General features: G+C 43.7%; 1 protein-coding gene and 3 pseudogenes across 1 annotated transcript; 1 reads left to right on the forward strand and 3 right to left on the reverse strand.

Annotated features, from left to right (window-relative positions):
* Window positions 1–78: 78 nt before the first annotated feature.
* LOC116567984 (histone H2A type 2-A) lies at window positions 79–661 on the reverse strand. Its single transcript, XM_032303392.1, has one exon. It carries the CDS (start codon window positions 578–580, stop codon window positions 188–190), a length of 393 nt encoding a protein of 130 aa, XP_032159283.1. The 5' UTR covers window positions 581–661; the 3' UTR covers window positions 79–187.
* A 132-nt stretch (window positions 662–793) lies between these two features.
* Window positions 794–1,751, forward strand: LOC116567989 (annotated as a pseudogene).
* A 4,648-nt stretch (window positions 1,752–6,399) lies between these two features.
* Window positions 6,400–8,602, reverse strand: LOC116567323 (annotated as a pseudogene).
* A 2,043-nt stretch (window positions 8,603–10,645) lies between these two features.
* LOC116567988 lies at window positions 10,646–12,126 on the reverse strand (annotated as a pseudogene).
* Between the last annotated feature and the right edge of the window lie 11 nt (window positions 12,127–12,137).

Below are 12,137 nucleotides of genomic sequence, written 5' to 3' on the forward strand. Positions count from 1 at the left end.
CTCGCCTCGCCTCGGTGTCTCCGAGGGGATCGGCCCACTACCCGGAGAACGGCCGATCTCAGAACGGAGCAAGCTGGCTACTGTAACAACTCTTTTACTTGAGAGAGTGGGTGGCTCTTAAAAGAGCCTTTGATTTCACAGGTGTCCTCTTCCACACCAGGGCTGGCTGGGCTTCAGGACGCCGGCCTCACTTGCCCTTTGCCTTGTGATGGCTCTCCGTCTTCTTGGGGAGCAACACGGCCTGGATGTTGGGCAGGACGCCGCCCTGGGCGATGGTGACTTTGCCCAACAGCTTGTTGAGCTCCTCGTCGTTGCGGATGGCCAGCTGGAGGTGGCGCGGGATGATGCGCGTCTTCTTGTTGTCTCGGGCCGCGTTCCCCGCCAGCTCCAGGATCTCCGCCGTCAGGTACTCCAGCACCGCCGCCATGTACACCGGCGCGCCGGCCCCCACCCGCTCGGCGTAGTTGCCCTTGCGCAGCAGCCGGTGCACTCGGCCCACCGGGAACTGCAGGCCGGCGCGAGACGACCGCGACTTGGCCTTGGCGCGGGCCTTGCCTCCTTGCTTGCCACGGCCAGACATGACGATCACGCTCCCGCAAAACACCTCCCGCTAAGCCACCGACAAAGTCGCCGCGCGCCACCCCGCTTCACCCTTTTATAGGCAGAACCCGGATTGTCCACCCAGCCCTTCCATTGGCTGAAGCGCATCTTTGTCCTCACGGCCAATAGTGTGGCTCGGCCAGAATCCGCTCATTTCCATAATCTCGTCCCCCCGCGCAGGAGCGCCGCCGAAAACTCGCGAATCACCACGCAGCCCAAGCACAGCCTTAATTTGCCTACGGCCTCTTTAAGTAGCGAGGCGCTTCCGGCCGCCTGGGCCTTAACTGCGCTGCGTGCGCCTCCGGACGACTCTCGGTTGTTGCGCGCGCTTCCCGCTATGCCCGAGCCGGCCAAATCCGCTCCCGCGCCCAAGAAGGGCTCCAAGAAAGCGGTCACCAAACCCTAGAAGAAGGACGGCAAGAAGCGCAAGCGCAGCCGCAAGGAGAGTTACTCCATCTACGTGTACAAGGTGCTCAGGCAGGTGCACCCGGACACCGGCATCTCGTCCAAGGCCATGGGCATCATGAACTCCTTCGTCAACGACATCTTCGAGCGCATCGCCGGCGAGGCCTCCCGCCTGGCGCATTACAACAAGCGCTCCACCATCACGTCGCGGGAGATCCAGACGGCCGTGCGCCTGCTGCTGCCCGGCGAGCTGGCCAAGCACGCCGTGTCCGAGGGCACCAAGGCGGTCACCAAGTACACTAGCTCCAAGTGAGTCCCCGCCGGGAGGCGGCGCTCGCCCGGGGCGCCGGCGGCTTCGCTCCAAAGGCTCTTTTCAGAGCCACCCATTTTCTCCCTGGAAGAAGTTGTTTTTTCTCTATTTATATTCAAATACTTCTTATTTTATAGCACTTAGTTTTATCTACTTAGGCAATATCAGCGTTTTCTTTTGGAGAACAAGAAAGGAACCCAAGATGGGTCCTGATTTTCTGCATGGTGGAGAGGCTAGGTGTATTCATTCTGAAAAGTAACAGCTATAACAAACGGTTAGCGATGCGTGGCAGTCAACGTAAGTCTCAAAGATTGTGGGAATTAGTGTTAAGGAGTGTTTACTGTAAAGCAATTAGTTGGGATTGTACTTTGTGACTGCATTTTCCTTGCTGTGAAAAATTCATGTTATAAATGCGAAGCAGTGCTTTTGAAACCACCTCAGAACCTCTTTCCTTTTCGTGTATCTCGATATCTGGATTCTGTCGTAAGTAATTTCTAGTTTACATACCTCTCCTGTCCCAGTTTAGTATTCCTTTTAGGTACACTGAGTCAGTACGTACTTCTCAAATTGGAGACGTTAGATTGTCAGGTAATAAAAAGGGCACTTAGATTAATCTGTAATAGACCATTTTTGCTCAGGTGTTAAGAAGTTACACAATTCCCCATAGTTGTAATTTTGATATTTAACAATCTGGAAAAGGAAGAAAGTAAAGAGGGTTTATAGATTCTCAGGGATTTCCAGAACCTGGGCCTGCTAATCATAAAATGTCCAGGAACTCACATTGTCAAAACTTTTAAGTCTGAAAAATGTTTGTCACTTTCTTGGAACAGTTGTGTTTTCTTCCTCTCTGAAAATAGAAGCACTAAATATTAGAGAAAAAGGGCTTTCTCCATTTTTGAGACTGGATGTTTAGAAGCAGTGCTTCCTAATATTTGAGGCCATTTGACCCTGAATCAGTCAGTCTGTTTATCCCTAAAGCCACACATTTCCACTGAACCCAGATCACGGGCACTGAGGGAGGGAGGCAAGGATGGACAACCTCTGGAACATTCCAGGTGATTCACATATTTGATAACCACTGACATACTGTCTATATAGTTGCCATATTAGTTGGTAAGAACCTGTTGGAGTTTTCAGTCACCACCCAGATAATTACTCCTTTTTCCTTAATTGTCATTTCCCAGAACTCTTTGTAATACTATTTAGAAAATTAGTTTCGTATATCCCCTCATTAATTCAGGGCACTAAATCCAGCATAGGACTTTGCCTTTCTACCTTCATTAGTGTTTGAAAACACATTTTAAAGAGGTCAAGTGAGAACAGAAAATCAGATACTAAAATAAAGGTGTAAAACTAAAACTTCCTGGAAAAAAATGTTAAGTGCACTGCAGGTGTCCTAGCTCATCCCCTTGTGCATACTCTTTTTCTCATGTACCCACATAAAATCCCAAATATGATCCTCCAGCGTGATTTTTATTGCCTCCTGTCTGCCCTGCCTATTTAAAAAACAGTAAGTTATTTCCTAGTATTCTACTGAATCCATCCCTTCTTTCCAATGGTTAGACCCCAGGAAACATCTTCCTGCTTTTGCATGTGCCTTTGCTTGAATCTACTAAGAGATTAGGCAGGAGGCTGAAGCATGGAAATGGGAAGGAGAAAAGAAAATGGAGGTTTGAGTTTACAGGGTAGGAATATAATGAAAACATTTTAAGAGGCACACAGGATGTTGGGCAGATGCTGTAATTACATGTTGGGGAGGGAGTCATCACTGTTTGGTTCTGAGGATTCTCTGAATATTGGGTAGGAAAGCAAAAATAGCTAATTCTTAAAGGTGGAGATGACTCAGTATAACTATGTTATCCATCAGTAATTCCCTTTGGCATTAAATTTTACACTTAACAAGTATGAAAACAAAATAGACATCTGTTCAGGCTCCACCATGAGTATTGGTGCACACCACTTCCTGCAATAAAGGTGTGGGGGGGGGGAATCATATTTTGCACCCTCAGATAAATAAAACATGCTGGGGATGCAGCAGTAAACAGAGAAGAAAAAGTCCCTGTCCACATAAAGCTATGTGTTCATTGGTGGATGCTGAAAAGAAGTAAATGGAAGAAATATAATCAGGGAATGATAGGTCTATGGAGTACTACAGAATATGGAATCCAGTGTGGACAACAGGTCTGATCACTTAATATTTGAGCAAAGGCCTGAATAGATAGGATAGTGAGCCATAGCCTACCTTGGAGAAGTGGATTCTAAGAATTGGGAAACAAGTGCAAAGGCCTTGGGGCAGGCACATGTTTGGGGAGTTCAAGTAATAAGCAATGCTAGTAAGGCTGAAACACAGCAAGCAAAGAGAATATCTGCAGGGAGAAGAGATCAGGGAGGTAGCTGAAGGTCAGACCATGTAGGCCATAGAGAGGCTTCATAGGCCACCACAAAGATTTTGTGAGTGCCTCCAAGTGAGTTGGAGTGCCTTTGGAGAGTTTGATCAGAGTAACGACATTATTTGACTTGTTTTTTTTTTTAAAGCTCATCGAGGATGCTATGTTAAAAAATAGACTATAGGAGAGCAAGAGTAATAGGAGAGAGATAGGTGGTATCACTGGAGATCTGAGAAGTAGTGAAGACATATTTTAATTGAAACTGATGAGCTGAATGTAGGTTATGACAGGAGAAGAATAAAGGATTAATTGCAGGTTTTTGGACAGCATTCAGAAAGAGCTGCTATTTACTGACATGAGTGATGAGTAGGTTTGGAGGGAGAAATCCAAAGTACCATTTTGGACAAAATTGTGAGACTCCTGGGAGCTATCTGAGTGGAAATATCAAGTAGGAATCAGATAGGAATGACCAAATTCCCAAATGGGAATATGAACTATGATAATCTGGAGTTCAGGAAAGAGAAAGGGGTTGGAGGTAGAAAGTCTGGTTCTTGCTCTTTTGTAGATGATCTGCCGTCTCTTTCTGAAAGCACTTAGAATCACCAGAACATGTCAAGATGTGTTCTCTTCCTGGAAATGACTTAGTTTTGGTCTACTGAGACCAAATTTGACTAAACTCCCCTATGCAACTTCATTTTCAACCTCAGAATAACCAAATGTCTAAGCCAATGTAATTGGAGCATCCTTGGACTAGTGCAATCACATAAGTCACTATAATCTTTTTTTTTTTTTTAAAGATCTTATTTTATTTATTTGACAGAAATCACAAGTAGGCAGAGCAGCAAGCAGTGAGAGAGGGGGAAGCAGGCTCCCGCTGAGCAGAGAGCCCGCGGGGCTGGATCCCAGGACCCTGAGATCATGACCTGAGCTGAAGGCAGAGGCTTAACCCACTGAGCTACCCAGGCACCCCAAGTCACTGTAATCTTTAATGAGTAGAGCAAGTATGATGAGCGAGAGATAACATTCAGAGTTCTAGTTAGTGGATGGATGATCATTCCCAAACATACATAAGCCCTTTAATGAGATGAAAAATCGTATGTTCTTGACGAAAGTGTAGTTAACATAGTTTTGTTAACTACTATGTAGTTAACATAGATTTGTTTTATTGCAAAAATAAAATGGATGATAATGTCTATGAAAGCTGTTTCTGTCGTACTTAAAGTCTTTAATCACAATTAAAAAAAAAATTCTCAAGAAGGGGGAGTTCAAACCTATAGAAAAATTGAAAAAAAAAAGTAGATCTTCAACCATATCTTCATTTAGATTCACTAATTGTCACAATTTGCTGCATTTGCTTTATCACTTTTCATGCACACTTACACATTTTTTGAAAAATTTAAAAATAAGTTGCAAACATTCTGACATTTCTCCCTAAACACTTTAGCATTTCTCCCTTAGAAATAAAGACATTGTCCTATATCACTACATACCATTATTACATACAACAAATTTAATCCCGACTTAATATTAAGTTATATACAATCCATATTCAAATTTCTTCAATTGTGAAAAAAAATCCTATATATAGCTGTTGTATTAGTTTCCATGGCCTAATTGGAAATAGTCTTTGCAGTTGTAACAAATTACAGTTGATCTTTTTTTTTTTCTTTTTTTGGTGAAGGGTTTTTTGTTAATTTGTTATTTATTATTTGTTATTTGTTAATTTGCATCTGAAAAGAACGCATATACAAAGAATTGGGACAGGAGGAAGCATTGGTTCAACAGTAATCAATCTACAAGAATTAGGATTAGGGGAAGATGGAGAAGATTACCCAAACATTTTTTTAAAAAACTGGAAACTGCAACCAAAGTAAGTGGATAAAATTCTTATTAACACTCACAAAGAGTCTTAAGACTCCATGATTTTTTTAAAATTAAATTAGAGCCCTCAAATAGCTACTCTAAGGGTTCCTCATATGCAAAACAGAAACAAGGGGATTCCCCTGACTGGTCTCCTGTTGTTAAATGTTCTCCCCACCCCACCCACACCCCCCAGCTTCTTCATCCTCCCAGCTTGAAAGAGGATGTGCATCATTCCAAAGATCTGTCTCCCAGTGTCACCCCTCACATTTCCTCGATTTACCAGGTCTTCAGCTGTATTCTAGGAACACTGTATTGTACACTATTAAGCTCGATATCTCTGCTAAGCATGTAAGACAATGACTGACAGGGGAAAAAATGTTTTTTAATTACGTACTCAATCCATTTGGTGTACTTCCAAAGGCACAATACTTTTCTTCATTTATCAGTGAAAGAAGAAATTAACTTCAAAAAAAATCAGCAAATGGCAAACAAATTTCCTTGAAAGTCACAGTCACATATAGAGTGTGCATCCTAGAAGAGAGGAGGGGCAAGACATGTTCCACCAACTTTCGTGAGTTTCATCAAATACTGGACCTACTCAAGGGTAGAGAGAAAAGGCAACTTTCAAAAAGGAGTGGGTTGTGGTTTTTTGTTTTTTGTTTTTTTTTTTAATAGAGATCACAAGTAGGCGCACGCAGAGAGAGAGAGAGAGAGAAAGGGAAGCAGGCTCCCCGCCCCCCCGCAGCAGAGAGCCCACTTCAGGGCTCGATGTGGGGCTTGATCCCAGGACTCTGAGATCATGACCTGAACCGAAGGCAGAGGCTTTAACCCACTGAGCCACCTAGGCACCCCTGAAGGAGTACATTTTTAAATGAGACATTTAGGGCGCCTGGGTGGTTCAGTAAATGCCTCATTATAAATGATGCCTCATTTATAATGAGGCATTTACTATACTCCTTCCTAAGAGCACGAGGTGAAGAACAAGTTTTCTAAACTAGATCTAGGAAGTGGAATGTGGAATCAATTCGTCCTCCTCCCATTAAGGGCTGTCCAATGGTTAATGAATTTTAAAAACATGACTAAATAAAAACAACCCCCCCTCACACTCCTGTACCCCACCCCACTGCCTACCAAAACCAGAAACAAACAAAGAAAATTAAATGTCCCAGATCATTCTCCAGAGTGGATGGAGCCTGGAAGGAACTTCAAAATCCCACATTAATCTGCTAGAGTCATCACAAGCATGTCTTGTTTTAAACAAATGACAAAACAATAACTAGTACTAATCACTTTTCTGACAATACACAATTACTCAAATTAGAGAGGGGTAAAGGAATCATACGTCCGGGCCTTGTCTCACATGAGTGCATGTGGGTAGGTGCAGACACTTGTCATTATTGCAAAAATGATTTTTAATCTTAATCTTGAGTTTGATTTAAAATTGCTTTTAGTGTGATGCTGACACCAGCCATAGAGAAAGGGCTCTGGAAAGATGTTCACAGCAACACACACCGGCGGCTCCTCTCTGGTCCGGCAAGCTCCAAGGTAGCCCATGTTGCTTCGTCAAATACATTCTTTAGGCCTTTCTGTGCCAGTGCAAAACACTCCACACACTTGACTGCCTTCAGATCCCCCGGCCAGCTTTTCAACCGTCCCTGGAGTGATAGGCTTCTGTCTGTTCTTGGCAAGTTTCTCAGTCACAGAGGGGTCATCTCAGGTATCAATTTGGGTCCCAAAAAGCAAGAAAGGAGTGTTTGGGCAATGGAGCATTATCTCAGGCACCCTCTTTTCCTTCACATTTTCAGATGAGGATGGTAAGACCACTGACGAACAGATGAAAATATACCTGTTTGTGGATAACTCAGTGGCCGTAATCTTTCACAATCCTCTTGCCGTGCAGTGTCAAGAAGTCCAAGAGCATATGCCCTCCACCAATCGTAACTGGCTGCATCCTTGTCAAAAACAACCGGTACATGGGCAGGTGGAAATCCGTTTGTTGTGTAGGATATCAGGAGACATATTTTACCAACAGCACCATTGCCCACAACAACACACTTCATTGTCTACAGTGCAGAAACCACTCTGTATCTTCCTGAAGTATTTCAGATTCGATGATGACCTCAGCTTCTCCGCCAGGGCACTGGAAACACCGCCTACAGTTGGTCCTTGAACAACAACGGGTTTGGGGCACTGACCCTTGAGCAGTCAAAAATCTGCATGTGAATTCTGATTCCCCCCAAAGGACTACTAGTCTACTGTTGACTGGAAGGAAGGCCTTCTGATAACATCAGTCATTAACACATAGTTCGCGTCATATACTATTTTCTTACAATAAAGTAGGCTAAAGAGAAGAAAATGTGATTAAAATCATAAGGAAAATACATTTGGAGTTCTGGGCCATATTTATCCAAAAAATGTGTACAAGTGGACCTGTGCAGTTCAAGTGTGTTGTTCAGGGGTCAACTAACTGTATTATAAACTTTGTGGCTTAAACACATATTCTCTTACAGTTCTAGAGATCAGAAATATAAAGTCAGTTTTACCAAGTGGAAACCAAGACTGTACTCTCTCCAAAGGCTCTAGGGAGAGACTCCATTTCCATGCATTTTCCAGCTTGTAGGCGGGGACCTTTCTCTGCTCATGGTCCCTTCTTTCCTCTTCAAAGGTGTCATATCATCTTCAAATCTCTCTCTGCTGTCATCACCTTTTTCCGCCCTTGACCCTTCTGCTTTACTCTGATAAGGACCCTGGTGATTACATTTGGGGCTCACCCAAATAATTGAGGATAATCTCCCTATTTCAAAATTGTATCAGTAAAGTCCCCTTTGCCATATAAGGTAACATTCACAGATTCTACGGACTTAGATGTGCATGTAATTGGGGGCCATGTGCCACTTACCACAGCTGTTGACTACTGTTAGGCATTGAATTTTGTCCTCTGAAAAGATATGTTGAAATCTAACTCCCCAGGGCCTTAGAATGTGGCCTTATTTGGAAGTAGGGTCTTTGCAGCGATGTACAGTCATACCTCTGACATATTGTGGGTTAGGTTCCAGACCACCACAATAAAGCAAATATTCCAATAAAGTAAATCAAATGAAATTTTGAGTTACTCAGTACATATAAAAGTTATGTTTACACTGTGTTGTATTTTATTAAGTGTGCAATAGCATTATGTAAAAAAAAACCTCTGATATATATACCTTAATTACAAAATATTTTATTGATAAAAATGCTAACAATCATCTGAGCTTTCAGCAAGCTGTGATCAGTGATCACAGGTTGCCATAACAATAATAATGAAAAGTTTGAACTATTGTAAGAATTACCAAAATGTGATAGAGACATTGAGTGAGCAAATGGTGTTGGAAAAATGATGCCAATAGGCTCGCTCCATATAGGGTTGGTGCAAGCCTTCAATTTGTAAACAATGCATTATCTGCAAAGCACAATAAAATGAGATTTGCCTGTAATCAATTTAAAATGAGGTCATTAGGGTGGGCCCAAATCCCATGTGACTATGAACATGAAAACATACAAACACACAGGAAGTAAACTGAGCTAGAGGTCGGAGTTATGCAGTCACATGCCAAAAAAAATCGCTGGAGCTACCAGAAGCTGGGGAAAAAAAACAGAGGATTCTCCTTAAGAGCCTTCAGAGGGACCGGGCCCTGGCAACACCTTGACTTCAGATTCCTAGCCTCCAGAACTACGGCAGAATAAATCCCTGTTGTTGTTTTAAACGATTTTATTTATTTATTTGAGAGAGAGTGAAAGAGATCACAAGTAGGCAGGGAGGCGGGCAGAGAGAGATGGTGAAGCAGGCTCCCCACCAAGCAGAGCTCCCAATGCAGGGCTCGATCCCAGGACCCTGAGATCATGACCTGGGCCGAAGGCAAAGGCTTAACCTTTGATCCAGCCAGGCGCCCCAAATTCCTGTTGTTTTAAGCCACTCAGTTTTTGGCCCTCTGTTAAAGAAGCCCTGAAAAACTCATACAAAGACTAAGATTTTTAGTAACAGAATTACATTAAGTTTTTAAATAAAATCTCAGATTTCTTTAAATCCCAGACAATCCTCCTGGATGGTAATATTAATCTCTGGCCCTGGTGAAGTATTGATTTTAATTTAACTTGTTGACTTGGTCCAAATGTGCAGTTGGAGCACCTCTATTTTTTTCTTATCTACCTCATTTAACCTCTTTGAGACCTTTTGGGACAAACGGTCTATCATTGTTTATGCTGGGAAATTATGTTATTATTTCTCAAACATTTCAAGATTCAAACTAGTTTAAATGAAAGTATGTCAGACAAACAGGCTTAACTGGATGTCCAACGGTAGAACAGGGCTTCCAGTTTGGCTGAATTCCATGAGTGGCTGGTTCAGTTCTCCGATTCTCCCCTGTGGATGTACTTTTTCCTCTAGTGGGATCACCACCCCAGCCTAAGGCAGACACTTAACGACTGAGCCACCCAGATGCCCCCCAGTATTCTATTTTGATTTACAGCCCCAGTTGTTCAGAGGCGTTCTGGGGGGCTCAGTCGGTTAAGTATCTGACTCTTAATTTCAGTTTAGATCATAATCTCAGAGTCTGGGGGATCAATTCTGCCTCATGCTCCCCGATCAGCAGGGAGTCTGCTTGAGATTCTTTCCCTCTCCCTCACTGGCTGTCCACACCACCTACACACTCTCTCTCAAATAAACAAATCTTTAAAAGAACAAAAAAACCCACACAGCACTAATTGTTCAAACCAAAAACTTAGTAGTTTTGCTCTTATATAATCTTATTCCTCACCAAAACCAGTCTATTTTACCTCCAAAATATAATCCTAATTCCAACATAGCTAACCATGACCATTACCATCACTGTATTCCTATCCAAAGTGTCTAAACTTCCTAGGGGTTCTCACACTTAGGCGGCACCCATTGGAATCACCCAAAGGATCTATTAACACAGATTATCAGGGCCTGAACTTCTCACTTTCAATAGATTTTTCAGGTAATGCTGATGCTCCTGATCTGGAGACCAGATTTCAGGAATCACTGCTCTAGTCCGCAACACTACAATAGCCTCCTAATTGGTTTTTTTTTTTTTTGCTCCTACTGTGGGCAACCTAGGGTCTACGACCACTAAGCAATCAGCGTAATCTTTTTTAAGGTTATAACAGATCCCTGCCTTAAAAACAATCCAAGAGTTCCCTAAACACTGAGAACAAACTCTCAAGCTAATCAACTGCCTTTTCACTTTGCCAACCATATTGGGCTTTCTGCTCCTCTAGCATTTGAGTCTCTTTCCTACTTCAGAAATTACCCATTTTTCGTTCCTAATACGTGAAAATAGCCTTTAAATCAAACTAATCTAAGAAACAGTTCTTGGAGGAAATCACCATTACCATATTTTAGGCAGGTTTTGTGGGATTTGATTAGGGGGAGAGAAGGCACCATCAGGAAGGGTTAATTTCTCTATCAAAATCAGCTTCAATTTTCCTAATGGGAGAATTTTCCATGAATATGAGGTGTTTGTGAATCGAAGGTATCGACTCGAGGGATTTGTTGGAACCAAATATAAAAGCCATCACTTTTTAGCATACATAATGAAATATTTAAGTACCACCACCGTTTTGCCAACTGGTAACACAATAGAATTGCTGGTTTTATCCTAACGACTATCTCATCGTGCATAAATAAGTTTATGAAAAGCAATTCACGTAGTAGTGTATATCTTCAACCGCACGTAGCAAAACCGAAGCCAGTTTCAAGAACAGTCCTCTCCAACAGGCCACATCATACCTACACCCCACTTCGTTTTTCACCAACTAGGCATAAACTATCCTATCGCTTAAATGAAAAGGACAAAGACGGACATTTGAACGCAACAGGCATGAACTTAATGTACTAGGAAAGAAACGCCCCAACATAGTAGGAGTCATACATACACAATACAGCACCTGAACAGCTTCTTTCATTAAGATGGGTGGCTCTGAAAAGAGCCTTTGGAGCGAAGCCGCCGGCGCCCCGGGCGAGCGCCGCCTCCCGGCGGGGACTCACTTGGAGCTAGTGTACTTGGTGACCGCCTTGGTGCCCTCGGACACGGCGTGCTTGGCCAGCTCGCCGGGCAGCAGCAGGCGCACGGCCGTCTGGATCTCCCGCGACGTGATGGTGGAGCGCTTGTTGTAATGCGCCAGGCGGGAGGCCTCGCCGGCGATGCGCTCGAAGATGTCGTTGACGAAGGAGTTCATGATGCCCATGGCCTTGGACGAGATGCCGGTGTCCGGGTGCACCTGCCTGAGCACCTTGTACACGTAGATGGAGTAACTCTCCTTGCGGCTGCGCTTGCGCTTCTTGCCGTCCTTCTTCTAGGGTTTGGTGACCGCTTTCTTGGAGCCCTTCTTGGGCGCGGGAGCGGATTTGGCCGGCTCGGGCATAGCGGGAAGCGCGCGCAACAACCGAGAGTCGTCCGGAGGCGCACGCAGCGCAGTTAAGGCCCAGGCGGCCGGAAGCGCCTCGCTACTTAAAGAGGCCGTAGGCAAATTAAGGCTGTGCTTGGGCTGCGTGGTGATTCGCGAGTTTTCGG

Source organism: Mustela erminea, chromosome 10 (genome assembly GCF_009829155.1).
Source record: "Mustela erminea isolate mMusErm1 chromosome 10, mMusErm1.Pri, whole genome shotgun sequence".
Classification (NCBI taxonomy): Eukaryota; Metazoa; Chordata; class Mammalia; order Carnivora; family Mustelidae; genus Mustela; species Mustela erminea.

What these genes read in the sequence shown, in the direction of transcription:
- LOC116567984 (XM_032303392.1), bottom strand. Translation starts at nt 580, where the DNA reads ATGTCTGGCCGTGGCAAGCAAGGAGGCAAGGCCCGCGCCAAGGCCAAG.